The 17,624-nt window shown below is 39.7% G+C and overlaps 1 protein-coding gene and 2 long non-coding RNA genes across 3 annotated transcripts; all 3 read left to right on the forward strand.

Moving 5' to 3' along the window:
- Positions 1-6,055: 6,055 nt before the first annotated feature.
- On the forward strand, positions 6,056-9,167 carry LOC146691245 (uncharacterized). The gene is made up of 4 exons (XM_085434556.1): positions 6,056-6,261; positions 6,359-6,405; positions 6,498-6,898; positions 8,493-9,167. The coding sequence occupies exons 3-4, from the start codon at positions 6,510-6,512 to the stop codon at positions 8,530-8,532; spliced, it is 429 nt and encodes a 142-aa protein (XP_085290682.1). The 5' UTR covers positions 6,056-6,261; positions 6,359-6,405; positions 6,498-6,509; the 3' UTR covers positions 8,533-9,167.
- Positions 9,168-10,643: 1,476 nt separating this feature from the next.
- LOC146691246 (uncharacterized) lies at positions 10,644-11,929 on the forward strand. Its single transcript, XR_014915557.1, has 2 exons — positions 10,644-10,901; positions 11,678-11,929. It is a non-coding gene; the product is annotated as an uncharacterized LOC146691246 (long non-coding RNA).
- A 3,301-nt stretch (positions 11,930-15,230) lies between these two features.
- On the forward strand, positions 15,231-16,217 carry LOC146691247 (uncharacterized). The gene is made up of 3 exons (XR_014915556.1): positions 15,231-15,280; positions 15,361-15,704; positions 15,946-16,217. It is a non-coding gene; the product is annotated as an uncharacterized LOC146691247 (long non-coding RNA).
- Positions 16,218-17,624: the final 1,407 nt, after the last annotated feature.

Here is a 17,624-nt window from a genome sequence, read left to right on the forward strand (position 1 = left end):
CTAGCCCTGACCATAACCTTATTCCTGACCTTAACCAGGACTTTAATGATGTTAAATAACGTGTTTCTAAGCGATTTGAAGAAAAAGAGCGGACATGTGTAGGTTCAGTCCAGACGGTTCTCATATTTCCTCTTTTTCCGAGGTCGTCATTTAGGAACGTGGTGGGTAGCCGAAAACGTAATATGGTGACGATTTGTCACCTAGCGTAAAATGTTACGCTTTGGGAGTGAGAACGGGTTGTCATTATATACCAGCTAGCCCAACTTCAGTAACCCTACAAACGTCACTGCTTTTTAGTTTTCTGTCTTCATTTATGCTGGAAGTGATAGCAGAGCTGTACGTTTTAATTTGTTTCCAAAACCTCGCAGTCAGGACATGCTATATTGTATTTAGATAGAAGCTAGCGAGCTAACTCCCTGCTAACTTCTAACTCCGTTAAATGTCATAAATTCCGTTTTCATGGATGCCTGGATGCTAAACTCAATTGTTACACCTGGTAGAGCAGAACGCTGATCATTTTATTAAAGATGAAAGACTTTAGACAGTTTTTCAACTCTCAGTAATGCCATGTGATCGTTTGATATATGGACCTGCAGCGGAGTTTAGGTCCAGACACGGCTAGTGACGTCAGACTGAACAACCGGATAGGAACTGAGGTGAATGTGAAATTAAATGTCTGGAGGCAGGAAATGAGCGACAATGGTTATTATTTTGACAAGTGAAAATAAAACAAGATTTCAACAATAACAATAATAATAAGCTAGCATCAGTAAAAGAAAAAAAAAAAAAACCCAGTCCTGCTGAGCTCAATATTTCAGTTTCTCCTTCTTTGGTCATTCTTTTTTAATTTAGTTCCCTTTTTGTTTCGGTTTGGTGGTTTAAGTTGTTAGTAGTTGAGACACAAAGACTAACACAAAACACTGTCGGCAGGTCTTCCTCCCGATGAGCTACTGTTACACCGTCAACTGACCGCAGAGGAAGATGCCATGGTTCTCAGCCTCAGACAGGTGTGCAGTCCGCCTTGTACCACAAGAGGCCGCCATGTTCTAACACAGTACGACCAAACATATTCAGTGCTGTACTTTGCATCCCAGCTGTGGCTTACCTCACCTGGCTGTATGTGGACATGACATCATCTTAAAGTTCAGTAAAAAACCACTCACAGACAGTGAACCTCCTGTTGTTACTGTATTTAAACCTGATCATCTTTGCTCTTAATGACGATTTAACTAATAATGATAATGTTAGTAAATATATCAGCATTAGTAAAAATACAGAATAATTGTGATCAGGAGTTACTGCTGTACAGGTAGGCCTGTGTTTTAAAAGGTTTTCCAGGTTAACGACTGGTTTCCAGTTTATTCAACAGAGTCATCAGTGGTTAGAATGAGACTAAAGTTAAATTATACAAAATTCCTTCCCTATTCCTAACTTCCATAAATACTCAGCTCTTAAACTGGACTATAATTTTGAATAGTTTCTTACGTCGCTCTTTTTTGGTCAGAGGGCCCGGTGGCGCCAGTGTCCGGCAGCCTCGCCTCTGTCAGTGCGCCCCAGGGCAGCTGTGGCTACAATGTAGCTTGCCATCGCCAGTGTGTGAATGTGTGTGTGAATGGGTGAATGACTGAATGTAGTGTAAAGCGCTTTGGGGTCCTTAGGGACTGAGTAAAGCGCTATACAAATGCAGGCCATGCCATTGACCCTAATGCCTGTCATATTTTATGTATAGCACTTTGAAATAAACGTAATTGGAATAAACGTGGATCATTCTGAAAAATTGAGAATATCTAAGGCTTCTTGCTGCCTTTTCCAATTAAAAGCAATTAGAGTGCAAACTGAACTGAACACCCAGCCCCTCATCATCTTCTTCTTCATCCCTTCATCATTTTTCTGTTTTTATAGCTGCTGAGCATGAGAAACCCAGACACAGTGGATTTACCATATATAAAACTAAGAGAGGTGGATGCCTCCTGGAGCTGCTCAGCCCCTCTGTGGTGTGTTGGGTGAGTGTGTTGCAAACATCTTACTGAAAAAAAACATGTTCTTTGTGTAAAAACATTGATTTCAAAGGTTCATGTGAGGAGGAGTTCCTTGCTGCTGCTGGGAATGTCTGAGTGACTCAAGCTGTAAATACATAGATATGAAAAAGGGAGGCACTAAATATAAACATGACATTTGGAGAGTGAAACCTTTTTCCATTGCGTACTGAAATGTGGCAACAACCTTTCAAGTAGCAAAGGAAAAAGTCAAAGACCGCCTTATTTTCCATTGAAAATGAGGATGCAGAACATGTTGTGAAATGTTTGCTTTACACTGTTACTATGTGCCGTCTCTGTCTTTCTCTTTTATCTCTTACGTGAAGTGTTGTGCACATCACTTGACAGACAACCAGGTGACAGGAAACATAAGGCTGGACATTACATTAGCTACATTACAGGCTACATTAGCCATCTTTGCTGCCCTTTTAGCTCCCTCTCGTAAACCTAGTGCAGCAAATGTGTCCACAGTGTGAGATTCTTCTGTAATTGTCCAAAGTATTAGTACGGCTTGAACTAAACTTAAGCCAACCTAACAAAATAAGTACTTGTGTCGTGTTTTCTGTAAATAGATCTAGCTGCTGAGGTTTTTAGAAGTACTGTTTTAGTGCTTTGAGCCATCTTTAGTGCAATTTCCATCTACATAATGATGTTACTTCAGCAGATTTCCTGCTTAAAATGCTGTCTCTGTATGATCCTCAAAAAACAAACTGTCCTAGTTGCCTTATATCACCTTTTACTTGTAGTTTACTGTGATCTTAAAAGGACCGTACAAGACTTTGTAGCTGTGGTTTGCATTTTGTATTGTCATCACACAATCTGATTTTTCACTTTTTGGGCACATTCCAGTGTGCGCTGCCCTGGCTCCGGTGCTCTCCTCCACCACCAGCTTCCTCTCCCGCCCCGGCCGCTACTGAAATAGGGAAGGCATGATTAGAAAATGCTCAACAGCTGTGCAAAACCAGCAAACCAACATTTTGAACTCACTGGTCCACTCCTCCCCTGCAGTCGAGCCACCAACCACACCCTGATGCATTTACTCTTCATTTCATTTTAATAATTAAAAAAGAAGTACAGAGTTTGGTTCTTCCTATAAGTAGACAAAACATCTGTAGATGAGGTTGAGGAGGAAGAAAAAGTAGGGGAGAGAGATTGTTTATTAACAGGTTCTATACAGGTTCTATCAAGTGAGGAGGGTTTCAGGATCCCAGCAAACTAAAAACGTGACAAAAAGTCCATGCTGAAATCTGGACACCTTAACTTTTATGGTGATTCACACTTAGTTACAATTAAAAATGCTTGCAGGTAACCTGCACACTAGTCTCCTCTGCCTTTTGAAATGTAAGGATGTGTGGTGGAGGACAAAGATAAGACTGGCCATGGTAACTACTCTTTTATTTCTGCAGGTGAAAAGTGCATGAATAAACAAAATACAAGATGTGCTCAAACACAGGACAGACTAATACGTTTTGGGAAGAAAAACACAATGGATGGCAAAATGCAGGAAGTAAAAGAAGAAGAGAAGACAGAAGAAACAATTCTAAAACAGGAAGCGACCCAAAGACAACAGAACTACACTGAGAAACTGAGTAATGCTAAACAAGTTGACAGGATGGCAAAAAGCAGAAATGAATAGAATAGAATACATAGCACACTTCGAGCTATAGGAGCTTCCTTTGACAGAAACCACGGATCTTTCCTTGTGTTGGATTAAAAAGTGTTCATCCAGACAAATGTGAGACAACAGGCTAGAAACTATGGTGCGACGTGCCCATAGACATCTGACACTTTTGTACTGGTATACAATTTTTTTTAGAGAAACTAAGCAGCAACATCTCTTTGCACTCAGACTGTACCTTCAGGGATACAGTAGTTTTTCATTCAGAAGTCATTTAAAATTTACAGGGTTTTTTTTAATGGTTTTTACTCATTTTCTGTCACATACATCCTGTTAAAGTGGTGGGTGTTCACTGAGCATGAGAAAAGGATCAAACCAGGAGGGCAGTATGTACAAGTTTTTATATTCTCTTGGCTCTGTATGATGACACAGATAGGGCATACTGTTATATAGTTGTCTCAGCACACAGTTCAGGCTGAAAACCCAGCAGTTGAAAGCTTCTGTGTATGAGAGGCAACCAATCAGAAGAATGATTTCTTAAGGGGGGAGGAACTAAAAAAAAACGTTGGGTACACACTGAGGGGTGGTACAAGGACCCTGTATAAGATAAATGAGGATTATTCTGAATTCTGAATTATACAAAGCTACTCTTGCAGAGAGCAGAGGATGTCCTGCGTAATCTAAATGAGCCTACAGTTATTACACCACCACCACCAGAGAACTTTAAAATAAACAATTTTTCCTCATTGCTTACTCGGATAAGGCCAAATGTTTGTTTTTGGTTTTTAACAATTTGACTCAGTAACATGAAGCACAGCCACCATGACACGGACGTCCCGTGATGTTTTATCCTTTATTCACAGTCACAGTCAACGAGTTCGACTGCTTTCTGCAGCAACGCCCTGCCTCACCTAATACAGCACATAGCTGACGTCATTAAAACCATTCCTGTTATTCCATTATGTGCATGTTTTTTTTCAGGCTGCAGTCCAGTAGCTGGTGTGGTCATGACGAATGTTTTGTTTTATTAATGTGTTTTAATAACTGGGCACATAATGTACAATTGAAAGCCTTGTATTGTGACTCTGTAGCTTAGTGGGTGCTGCTTTTAAAAAAAGAGCGTTCTTGGAAGCAAATGGTGATTCGAAATGTATAAAGAACATAAAAATATATCAGTAAAACATTTATAGAAATAAGATGAGAGATTAAAGTTACTAATATGGTGATTCAGCACATAAAACAGTAAAATGAAAGTTTTAATTCAGGTTACTTCTTTTACCTCTGAGTGCGCTCTCAGTGCAGCTGTTTATTTCTAAGGTGACAGCTGCTCATTAGCGCTCTGAAACTTTAAACTGGATCCATTTAAACTTTAGATTTATTAAACTGTATTTCGGTGTATGCTCTGTGTGCCAGCAGGTGTCTTCCAGGAACAGTGACGCTATTGTCCGAGGATCTGATTGGTCAGCATGTGGTGATTTCTTATCTGTTGATATGTGAAAACTAACCTGAAGCCTGCACCAGGTAGCATGAATTCATCTTACCCAGGTAACTTCAGGTTTAACCTGGGATTTCTGTACTAAAAGGTGAATCACCCTAGTAACATGAGAACCTAATCTGTTCAGTGAGCAGGTTCAATCAGTTCTCCAGAAACAGCATCATCATTCCTGGAAGCTACCTCAGACCTCTATGAGGACAGTAGGAGTGTCAGGTCTTTGTGTTTATTACTGATGAACATCAGTCATAAATAATGATGCAACTGTATTTTTTATTTGTTCTTAGTGTTTTATAAGCATTTATATATGATCCTGAAACAGGACATCTACACTGATTTGCTGAATTATGAATGTAGACTAAGTCCATGTTTGAGTTCTGGTTTGTGAATGTAATCTTTACCCTCAAACCCTTTCAATGCATTTTACTCTTATATTTTTGTGATATTTATATATTTTTTAAATCTCCATTTAATCACCATCATCTGACGACGTCTTTGACTCGAGATGGTGACACTCATTTTCTGTGGAAGAAGAGTCATATGATCATGTGAACATATAGGGGGTCAACTGGGGTATCCCAGCTGACAATATTAGAGTAAGTGAATCTAGATAATGGAAAAATACCGAGGGGATGTTTAACACCGTTCATAGTAGAGCTCTCCATGACAAATGTAAATGAAAGAATTGACAAACAAAAATGGCTAATCATCATAATTTCAACCATAAAATGTTAACAGCTAGACCAGGTCCCTTTATTTATGGATGCAATGCCTTTAAAACAGTTTTGTTTGTGTAGCCATATCAACAAAACAAACAACTCTAAGAAAAAAAACAAAGTTTTCTATGAAGTTCCTTTTCTCTGAACAGATCTGGGTTTTTGTTCCTGGTATCATCACACCTGTTTGGCACGAGAAAAATGCAGGAACAAAGAGCCCTGTTAATCACACTGTTCACTAAGTAACTGAACATCAAATCTAAGCGTATTTTTGTGTTACATTGAACTGTGGGCTCACGTGTGTAATGGGTGTTCAGCATGGGATAGGTTGAGGTGTGGCTTTACATATAAAGAGTGGCAGGTGACAGGCGAGTCAGTGGATCAACTTTCCGGTGAACAGTAAGTTTAACACTGAATCTCTGCTCGTGATAATAAGTATATATGTAATTTGTAATTTTTTTATGTTTGAATATATTGTGTTTTATTTTCTGAACAGATTTTGGTGAACTCAAGGATCTGAATTTTGCAGTTTTGAAATGTTTGGTAAATACACAGCGCTCATCATGTGTGCTTTGCAGATTTGATTTTTCTTTTAGAATTTATATCCTAAAGATTTAATTTATGACTAATTCCAGGGCACGGACATCATGGACATGGCCACCATGGTCACCACGGCCACCACGGCCACCATGGTCACCACGGACATGGTAGTGGCTTTCTTAGTGGACTTCTCAACCTCGCCCTCAGGCATCCCGGAGTTGGTGGTCACCATGGGGGATATAGTGGTGGCTATATGGGATATGGTAATGGATATGGGGGATATGGTAATGGCTATGGGGGATATGGTAATGGCTATGGGGGATATGGTAATGGATATGGGCACCACGGGCTCCATGGACACCATGGACACTATGGGCACCATGGACACCATGGACACCATGGACACCATCATCCTGGATGTTAAGAAGCGTAGGTGCAGACACAGGGGAGGACACGGGCACCTGTTCAGCCACAAGAAGGGGAGGGAATATCATGGGTAAGTCTGAATACTGCAGCAGTAAATATTTTATCCACAACAGGAAGTAGATGTTATTCAGCTGCAAGTGAAGCGTGACATGTTTGTGTAATACATCCTGAAAAAGATCACTGAAATTCTCTGTTATTTATAATATATGTTTGAAAGGTTATCACCATATACAGTGGGGCAAAAAAGTATTTAGTCAGCCACCGATTGTGCAAGTTCCCCACTTAAAATGATGACAGAGGTCAGTAATTTGCACCAGAGGTACACTTCAACTGTGAGAGACAGAATGTGAAAAAAAAATCCATGAATTCACATGGTAGGATTTGTAAAGAATTTATTCGTAAATCAGGGTGGAAAATAAGTATTTGGTCACCTCAAACAAGGAAAATCTCTGGCTCTCACAGACCTGTAACGTCTTCTGTAAGAAGCTTTTCTGTCCCCCACTCGTTACCTGTATGAATGGCACCTGTTTGAACTCATCATCTGTATAAAAGACACCTGTCCACAGCCTCAAACAGTCAGACTCCAAACTCCGCCATGGCCAAGACCAAAGAGCTTTCGAAGGACACCAGGAAAAGTATTGTAGACCTGCACCAGACTGGGAAGAGTGAATCTACAATAGGCAAGCAGCTTGGTGTGAAAAAATCAACTGTGGGAGCAATCATCAGAAAATGGAAGACATACAAGACCACTGATAATCTCCCTCGATCTGGGGCTCCACGCAAGATCTCATCCCGTGGGGTCAAAATGATCATGAGAACGGTGAGCAAAGATCCCAGAACCATGGGGGTGGAAACATCATGCTATGGGGCTGTTTTTCTGCCAAGGGGACAGGACGACTGATCCGTGTTAAGGACAGAATGAATGGGGCCATGTATCGTGAGATTTTGAGCCAAAACCTCCTTCCATCAGTGAGAACTTTGAAGATGAAACGAGGCCGGGTCTTCCAACATGACAATGATCCAAAACACACCGCCCGGGCAACAAAGGAGTGGCTCCGTAAGAAGCATTTGAAAGTCCTGGAGTGGCCTAGCCAGTCTCCAGATCTCAACCCCATAGAAAATCTGTGGCGGGAGTTGAAAGTCCGCATTGCTCGGCGACAGCCCCAAAACATCACTGCTCTCGAGAAGATCTGCATGGAGGAATGGGCCAAAATACCAGCTACTGTGTGTGCAAACCTGGTAAAGACCTATAGTAAACGTTTGACCTCTGTTATTGCCAACAAAGGTTATGTTACAAAGTATTGAGTTGTATTTTTGTTATTGACCAAATACTTATTTTCCACCCTGATTTACGAATAAATTCTTTACAAATCCTACCATGTGGATTCATGGATTTTTTTTTTTTTTTTTCACATTCTGTCTCTCACAGTTGAAGTGTACCTCTGGTGCAAATTACTGACCTCTGTCATCATTTTAAGTGGGGGAACTTGCGCAATCGGTGGCTGACTAAATACTTTTTTGCCCCACTGTATAGCAGGTCAGCAAATATACACTTTAAGCCAATTTTAAGGATATTTTGAGGTCAAAAGTGAAAAATAAACCCCTCATCCTAACCACTGAGTCAAAATGAGGAATTCACCAAATATTATCTGTCTCTTCTCCAGGACTCCAGCAGCTCCTGCAGCAGTGACTCTGACTAGATGAAGATGTCTGGAGGAACCTGCAAGGACACATTACTATCTTAGCCTTTCCTGTCTCATTTCTTTTAATGTTTACTTAAAAATAACTTTAACAGATGTAAAAATACATTAAACATAAAGAATATGTAAAACAGAATGCTCATTCACATATGAATAAAAACTGGATATCTGGGTTTGTGGAGTATCATTTTGAGCCTTGAGCTTTCCTATGTTTGTTTTTGAATTAGAACATGACAAGAGTGGCTCAACTCTACCTGAGAAACTGGGGAAACTGCATTCTCACGGGGTAGCAAGCTGTCAGTCACAAGGCAGCTCTGCCTTAACGCAAAGCCTGCTTCAGTGTCTCTTTGCTCTGGAACATGATTTTCAAAAATAACATGTTGTAGAACTAAAACCATCTGGAAATTGTTCACCGAGTTCATAAATCAGAAGCAAGTATATCTGTGAAATTATGCAATTAAATTCTTTTGCACCTCGCTGCCCCCTGCTGGTCATCAAAGAGAATGCAGTTTTTTTAGTGTTGGGAAAACAAAATCTAGAGTCTACATTCATCTTTTTGTACACACACTTTGTGTAAACCTATAATCAGCTTCCGCTATATGGTTATCTTGTGTTGAAAAAATAAATATGAAAACTGATTATTCTTTTCTGGTCTGTTCAGTTTTTTTGTCTGATGTCCTTTTACAGAGCCAGGACTATTTTGGACATCTCCGTTTGGTACCAGTTAGCTCACCTGCTAAATAATGCCAAACAAAGAGAGCATATAACCCCAATTTTTTTTTAGCTTTCTGTCTCCTACAGGATCCAATTTAAACTTTTAGTTTTTGTTCTTAAGTCACTTAACACCCAAGCCCCTTCTTACCTGCCTGAGGTCCTTTCTGTTTATGCTCCAGGAAAAACCATGAGGTCTAGCTCAAAATTAATGCTATCCATCCCACGGACTAATCTCAAATCTCGTGGCGATAGAGCCTTCTCTGTGGCAGGTCCCAGACTTTGGAATAGTCTTCCTCTAAATATTAGACTTGAACAAACACTTGATTAATTTAAATCACTGCTAAAGACATATTTTTATGTCCTGGCTTTTAACACACAGCTTTATGCAGCATCGTCTGTCTGGAAAAGTGCTATATAAATACATTTGACCTTGATCAAAAAAATGACAGTTTGAGGCACTTTCACATCAGCAGACCAGCAAATTGTCTCTATGTTTTGAATATAGTCTATGGAACAAGATCGGACATTCCAATTGTAACACAGCACAAACACAAAGGCTGTGATTTGATGATGATGATTCCCTAATTTCCCTCAGGATTAATAAAGTATTCTGATTCTGATGATTTATTAGTAGCTGCACCAGACACAGATCCTATGAAATCCATCATTGTGTTTGCTGGGATTAATTTAACAAATGATGGCATGACATCTTGTGGTGGGAGTTCAGGCTTGCCCCTGATGATGTAAGATGGATTTCATAATAGAGGTGTGGCTTTATAAAACGGCAGGGTCAGCTGAACGCTGTGTCTGTTGATCTGCAGTGCAACACACAGTAAGTCCATTCGTGGATATGTAGGAATAATTACCATGAAATATGTGTTTATGCATCTGGTACTATTTCTAGTTTTATGGACAAAAGTCTGTTTACGAGTGTGAACTTTCCTTCTGATGAGTAGTTTATAGTAATTATACTGTGCTGTGGCTTTCTTATATATTCATTTCATTTGTTCATACATCGTATGATTCTATATTTTAACCAGTTTAAAAACATTTAACTAAACTTTTGTCTTTTTCAAGGTGGATTTTTCTTTTTATCCGTCTTCTCTGAGTTATCATTACAATTAAACTTTCCCCTTACATTAACAGGTAACGGGTGACACCACGTTTTTTGAGTTTCTGGTTTTAGATCAGATCATTTGACATGTTCAGGCATAACAAAGGTAAAGAAATCACTTTTATTTCCTGATTCCTCAGTTGTTTTTGTAAATATTTATTCATTGAATTTTAAGGAGCAAAATGTTATTTTTAAAAGGAGGATGTCAACCTCATCCAGTGCCAGGAGGATGTCCACCAGGCCCTGCCCCACCACCTTCATGTCCACCTCAGCCTGGTCCATTTGGATGCTGTCCAGTGACCTCACCTTGTGGAGAATCTGGAGGTCATGGCCACGTGGTAGGACCCGGCTGCGGATCTACTCATGGACATGGTGATGGGCATGGTCATGGCCACGGTCATGGACATCACGGTCATGGACACCACGGTCATGACCATGGACATCATGGTCACGGGCATGGCCATGGACATCATGGTCACCACCACAAGCATAAACATGGCCACAAGCATGGTCATTGCCACAAGAAAGGAAAAAAGTGTCATGGGGTAAGATATGATTATTTATGCAACAATGTACATTTTGCTATGCTATTAGATCTGCTTTATATTTTCTTTAGTTACTGTAATAAAAAATACTCAACAATATTAGAGGGAGAACCAAAAGACAGTCCAAAGATCACCTATGAGCAGCACTTGATGAGAGTAAGTTTTGTTCTAAGGGGAAGAGACCTCGGGCAGAGTCCCTGTAGCTGCATGTGTCTTCATTTATAATACCAGTGTCAAACCTATGAGTAACTTAATAGGTTTGCTCAAATTCATGATCACACACAGATTTTGACACAAATCTGCGGCTTCCCGGAGCTCCACACAACCTAAGACTTATTGTTTTGGTTTTCATGACTAGTGCTTTAGAGTAAAGGTTATTAAAGCCAGTGTCCCAGCTGTGAACATTTGGGAAGGGAAAGGCTACGAACAGGGTAGAATTCAGGAGTGCAGCACTGCACTACTGAATAGCAGTTCAAACAGAGGTGAGGTATGATGACACTAGCAAGTTTGCGCAATCCTTCCTGAAAACCGATTTTCAGTGAAGCATTTTATCCAAGTGTAACTCACCAAGTATCGACTTTCAACACTGATGTTTTTATAACTTGCTCAGTCTTGTCTGAATTTGTCACAGTTGGTCACACTGAGCCAACAACCTTGATGATCTGATGCCATCACTTTTACAGTAACTCAGAATGGAGGATATAAAACTGAGATTAAATCAGTGTGCTAGATACTTTCAGAGTATTTAAAATATCTTGTGTTTATCCCTCCTGCAGTCCTCCAGCAGCTCCTGCAGCAGTGACTCTGACTAGAAGACTTCTCCATGAAACACATTCCACCTGGAAATCTTTGTGACACATTACAAAAATCATTTTTATGATGTAAAAATCTTGTGTTTACTCAAATATAAACCTGTTTTTGGCCCAAGAAATGCAAACACACTTTTAGATCATGTAAAACACACAGTGAGCCTATAATGGTGACTTTGTATCTATCTCTGTGGTAATAAATTTGAATTTGAGAACAAAGATGTATTTATTTTCTTTATGGCCTCTTTCTCACTTTCATGTGTGTCCTGTTATAGTGGTGGGTACTCATATTAAACATGATCCCTGTGCAGCCCCTGCTGGCCTAGTGGTGCATGAGTCTTTGTGTGCTGCATAGGCTTAACTACTGTTTATCTATACTTGAGAAGGTGCAACTAAAATCAGTGTGCAGCTGTGTTAGGAGGACCACTCCTAGATTAGCTTAGGTTATTAGGCTATTTGATTAAGATCTGCTGACTGTGGATGCCATTGAAGCACAGAGAACTCATTGTCATGCTTAAGAAACCAGTTTGAGAGTATAGGGGTTTTGTCATGTGGTGTGTTAACATGGTGGAAGAAGGTGGGCACTCTGTGGTCATAAAGGGATGGCATCAAAGCTCCGGCAGGTTGTGGCAGAGGTGGGACCAAGTCATTGTTTTGCAAGTCTCAAGTAAGTCTCAAGTCTTTATCCTCAAGTCTCAAGTCAAGTCTCAAGTAATGTCAGGCAAGTCAGAGTCGAGTCTCAAGTCACTGGTGTAAAAGTCCGAGTCAAGTCACAAGTCTGAAACTTTGAATTTCAAGTCCTTTCGAGTCTTTAAAAAAAAAAACAACGAAAAAATAATGTTGCAGTTATATGCTAAATGTAAATATTAGACCATGTAATTTTAAATCTGTGTTTTTCTCAACACATGACAAAAGTGAACGTAGAAAATATACACAAATTGTGAAATTGCACCTCTTTAAAATGCAGCTCAATTAAACCTAGCTCCAAGAATAATTTTCACCGACAGTTCTGAGATAAGCTGCATGTTATTCTTGGATGCGGTTGTAGGACCAGCTTTAAAATCGCATGACAAAAATATCATACACATTAAAAAAAACTGTATCACCAACGTAGCCTGGACAACATTTGCTAGTTAGATGAAGTCAGCTATCTCATCTTAGCATATTTATATGCATATTTATAATCATACGGTTCTTGGAGTGAGTGCACACACTCATGAAGTTTAGTAACTTCCGGTCACTGCAACAAGCCCAGGTACAGTTTACCGCCGGATGGGTGCAGGACCTTGAAATGCACCGTGTAGAACGAAAGACCATCGTACGTATCATAAGTTTACCAGTCTCACAAATTGTCGTCATAAATACACATTCGTTAACCGTTTATTAATAGGACCTTTGAGCTCAACGGTAATTAATTAGCAGTGGAAATAATTTCTGGTACCCATCACAGAAATGTAGCAGTGACAATAATATTGTATGCTGTAATCGTACTGGGCAATTAGTGTTACAAAAAACCTGTTTTATCCTGTGAATAAAAGTATATGTTTTTGTCAATGTACCATAATAACAGAAGCGAAACGCAATATTGTGTCAGGACAATTCACTATTTATGCACAATAAATAAAGGAGCATAGCGCGACAATTTCTGTTCAGCGCCAGACTTGCTTGTAACCTATATCACTAATTATGTTATGAAAATGACGTATTAACTACTAAAAAACACTGACCTTCGTGTAAATGCTTGGAGCAGACTAACCTGTGAGCTGGAGTGTTCTGGGACGTTATATTTGGTCTTAGAATGGCTGCAATCCAGTCGGGTCTTTGTTACTTCGGAAACATGGCTGAACAATTTCTCTTCAACGACGTAATCCGATAACAACCGATCTCTTTACCCGTCGGCTTCCCGTGGCTGTCATGCGACCGGCTATTGCAGTTAATGATACAACAGCTTCTTGACATTTTTGTGTTTCTTTTTATCGCTGTGTAACTGATTTTAATTGAAAGCCTGCGTGCGCTAGTACCGCTTGCCACGAGTTCCCAGAATCCTTTGCGGTTCTACCCGTGAATGACGTCACATTTTCAATCTCTATATAATATGCATGTTAAATTTTATATTTGGGGTGAAATATCAAGTCTTTTCAAGTAAACCGGTTCAAGTCCAATTCAAGTCCCAAGTCATTGGTGTAAAAGTCCAAGTCAAGTCACAAGTCTTAGAACATTTTTTCAAGTCAAGTCTAAAGTCATAAAATTAATGACTCGAGTCTGACTCGAGTCCAAGTCATGTGACTCGAGTCCACACCTCTGGGTTGTGGTGTTTAAATGATGCTCAGCTGGTAGTAGAGCCTCTGGCTCTTTTACAGCAGTCAACGTGCTGACGTGAAGCAGACTTTAAATAAATGTAACAAGCAGAGGGTTGTTCCTAACAGTATCTGAGTTAAATTATGATCATTCAAGTGTTTTTTGTATTATACTAAATCAATCTTAAAAACAGTCAGTCCCCACATTTGTGCCACTTTATATTTGACCTCAGCTGTTCTGCTTCCTCTCTGTGCCTTATCTTTATTTACTAAGGGCAGGTTGGACCTTTGTTCAGTGCTGTTTTTCTCCTAACTGTTACACACCCTGCAGCTCCCAGTACAGCCACTTTAATTCAGTTTTTATCACAGTTTATGGTTTCTTTTGTGCCATTTAATCTGTGTACTGCATCCTGTGGATGGAAACTTTGTGTCTTAATTCCAATGGGTGGTGCATTTTTTATATCTGATTACAACAAAAAGTGTGTTCAGTGCACAAGTGAGATTAATTTCGCCTTAAGCCTGGAAATATTAATTTCTGTGAGAAAAGAATCATCTTACGTATGAGTTTAGATTTCAGGGAAATGCAGCAGACATGTCTCTCCCAATATTACATGTATTTGTACTTTCTACCCCCAAATGACACGATGAAAGAAGTCAAGGACTACTTCTGAATTGCAACGTGGTGCTTTATTTTCATGATTAAGAAATTTCCATCACAAACCAGTGCAGAATTCAGCAGAAATGTAACGTGTCTCCTTCAATAATAATATGAAACCTGCACCGATGCGCCTGTGTGTTGACTGTGCATAACGTCTGTGCAGATGCTCAGCTTTATAAGCATCAACAGGTGACACCAAGTATTCAAAAGTTTTGCAGGACTGCAAACGATTAAAAAAAAACCTCTAACCACAGGGCAAAATAGATCATGTGGGTCTGTGGGTGTGCACTCTTATAAAATCTAGTTTGCTGACTGTATATTAATGATTGTACACACACACCCATGTAGGTCATAAAACAGAAAATAGTCTGATAGGAGTTCAGACTCAGCCCCTGCTTCAGGTTCAGCTGCACATAAAAAGCAGCAGCAGGTGACGTCTGCATCTGCAGATCTGGTCTCAGCACTTGGTATGTTCACCTGTGATGCACCTGTGATACACCTGTGATACTCTTGTCTTTGTGTTCATTAAAGATTTTAATTTAAAATCTGTGTTTTTATTCTTCAGGACCTGCAGTTTCTCCTGGTAACGCAGCAAAATGTACGGACACAACCAAGGTAAACACGACTCTTTTAGATCGCCCCCTCAATCATCACCTTGAACTTACAGCTGATTCCTCATTTCTCCTTTTTTTTAGGCCCACCTGGTTACCCGAACTATCCTCCGCAGGGGGGTTGCCCTCCGCAGGGGGGTTACCCTCCACAGGGGGGTTACCCTCCACAGGGTTATCCTCCAGGGACTGTCCCACCAACCTGTCCTCCTCAGCACCATGGGCCACATGGAGGACACGGACATGGGCACGGACCTGGTTCTGGTTGTTGTCAAGGCCAAGGATCCTGCCAAGGGCACGGGCACGGACATGGACATGGACACGGACATGGACACAAGGACAAGAAAAAGGACAAGAAAAAGGACAAACATAAGCACAAGCACGGTCACAAGCATGGCCACTGTCACAAGAAAGGAAAGGACAGCCACGGGGTAAGACTGATTGCACCGAACCACAAATTCAAAGTGTGACATATAACATAAGAAATTTGTACAACACAACCAAATTGTGGACTTGCAACTCACAGGAAAACACAGAAATGTATTTTTCATAGTGCTTTTGCAAAACTTGCAATACCTGCATGACAGCCTTTTTTAAATGCTAGATAAACTTTGACAAACTGAGCTTCTCGTGAGTTTTGATGAATAACACGACTCATGTTCTCTGTTGTAGTCTTCCAGCAGCTCCTGCAGCAGCGACTCCGACTAGATGGAAAAAACCCGGAAACCTTCATGCTCCTGTCTCATCATTTTGAGCTTTGACACAGTTTTGCTTAAAAAAAAAATCAGTCCAGCTTTTGTCAGAAAATAATAATAATCTAAACTTTGATAGATACCAAATGAATCATCTGTCAAGTTACTTTAGATCATTGTGAGCTTTAACAAGCATTATTTTTATCCAGTGTTTGTCAGCAAAGAAATAAAAGTGATTTCAGTGCATGGTCAGTTTTTTTTTTTAAATTAATCTCACCCTGTCTTGTTTTTATACAATATCCCATATCCCTTTGTTTTTTTTTATTGGTTTTGTTTGACCATATAACCAAACTTTATTTACCCAGGTGACTGAACTGATTTGATCAGCCACACCTTGCTCACAGCGGTGTTCCACACCCTGAAACTTCCACTGTTGTGACTCTTATCTCATGATAGCTAGCCGTTTACATGGAAAAGTTCAGACCTGCTGCCTCTTGTTTTTGCATGTAGAAATGTTACTGAAAGGTGCACACTCACTCTGTGGTGAAGATAAATTCATTCTTTATTTAAGCAGAAAAACTGCTTAATGTAAATATAATTTGAAGTTTAACACAAAAAATATTAGCAGAAAAAAAACTAAATTGATTCCACTTCAATGTGCTTATTTTTTTTCTTGTTGCAAAGATAACTGTGTGTACAGTACACCTAGGGGTACTTTGATATTTAAATCATATTTTTAAAGTTGTTCATATAGTTGGTTTGCAACAATATGTCTTTAAAGGAGCCTCAGTAGATAAAACTCAAGCCAATACTAGGAATACTTTATCTCTATCCTCAAAGTTCAATATGTTTCCCACGACAGCGTTGCTCTGAGTGCTCACAGGTTAATAATTAAGGATTTATTATGTCTGGAAAATATACTCAGACTTGTGGGTTTTACTGTGCTTTCTTATGAATAAGGGGCTGACCAATTTTAGCTTTTGTTTATTTTATTTTATTAAATTCACTTGTGTATTGTTGATGGGTTATAATGCGGAAATGTTGGTTTAAACAAACAAATAATGAGTATTTATTTGGTGTTAAGCAAAAAAATCTATGAAGCAGGAATGCACAGACTCAAAACAGGGAAACCAACAGTGATCTGGTGAAGAGCAACAGGTAGGCCAGACTACATGGACACAGGGAGTGAAATACACAGTAAACAACTGATAACAACAGGAGGGAGGAGGGAAAAGGAATCTAGATGCCAAAAAACACCAAATGTTTGGCATAAAACAGCAAATAACCAAACAGCAACTGACACTAAAGAGTTAGAGACAGGAAAGCTCAACATAACTAGAGTGGTAATAAAATCAAAACCAGAGCCAGAAACAAAACCCTGGAACTACGACACATGATATCAGACATGAAAAAATTCACTTAGCTTGTTTAAAGCACACAAAAGCAGACAAAGAGGCAGATTATTGGGTTCCAGCAAAGGAGAGGCAGGTATTACTCACAAAAAATACTTACTTACTTGTGCAAACCCAGCACTTTTGGACAAAGTGACTTTATTAATAAAGAGACCTCATTGATGCGTACGGAAGCGTAGTACGGAAGCGTAGAGCTGCCACCCAGGCAAAAGAAAAATACAAGTGTATCACGTTATAACGTGAAAGG

This window comes from Copadichromis virginalis, linkage group LG16 (genome assembly GCF_057382275.1).
Source record: "Copadichromis virginalis isolate Kocher_CV1m ecotype Utaka linkage group LG16, C_Virginalis_male_GT1.1, whole genome shotgun sequence".
NCBI classification, from domain to species: Eukaryota; Metazoa; Chordata; class Actinopteri; order Cichliformes; family Cichlidae; genus Copadichromis; species Copadichromis virginalis.

Bases quoted from the DNA above. Each gene is read 5' to 3' on its own strand.
- LOC146691245 (XM_085434556.1), top strand. From the start codon at position 6,510: ATGGACATGGCCACCATGGTCACCACGGCCACCACGGCCACCATGGTC. The intron at 6,899-8,492 runs GTAAGTCTGAAT...TCTCTTCTCCAG, and splicing joins AAGGGGAGGGAATATCATGG to GACTCCAGCAGCTCCTGCAG.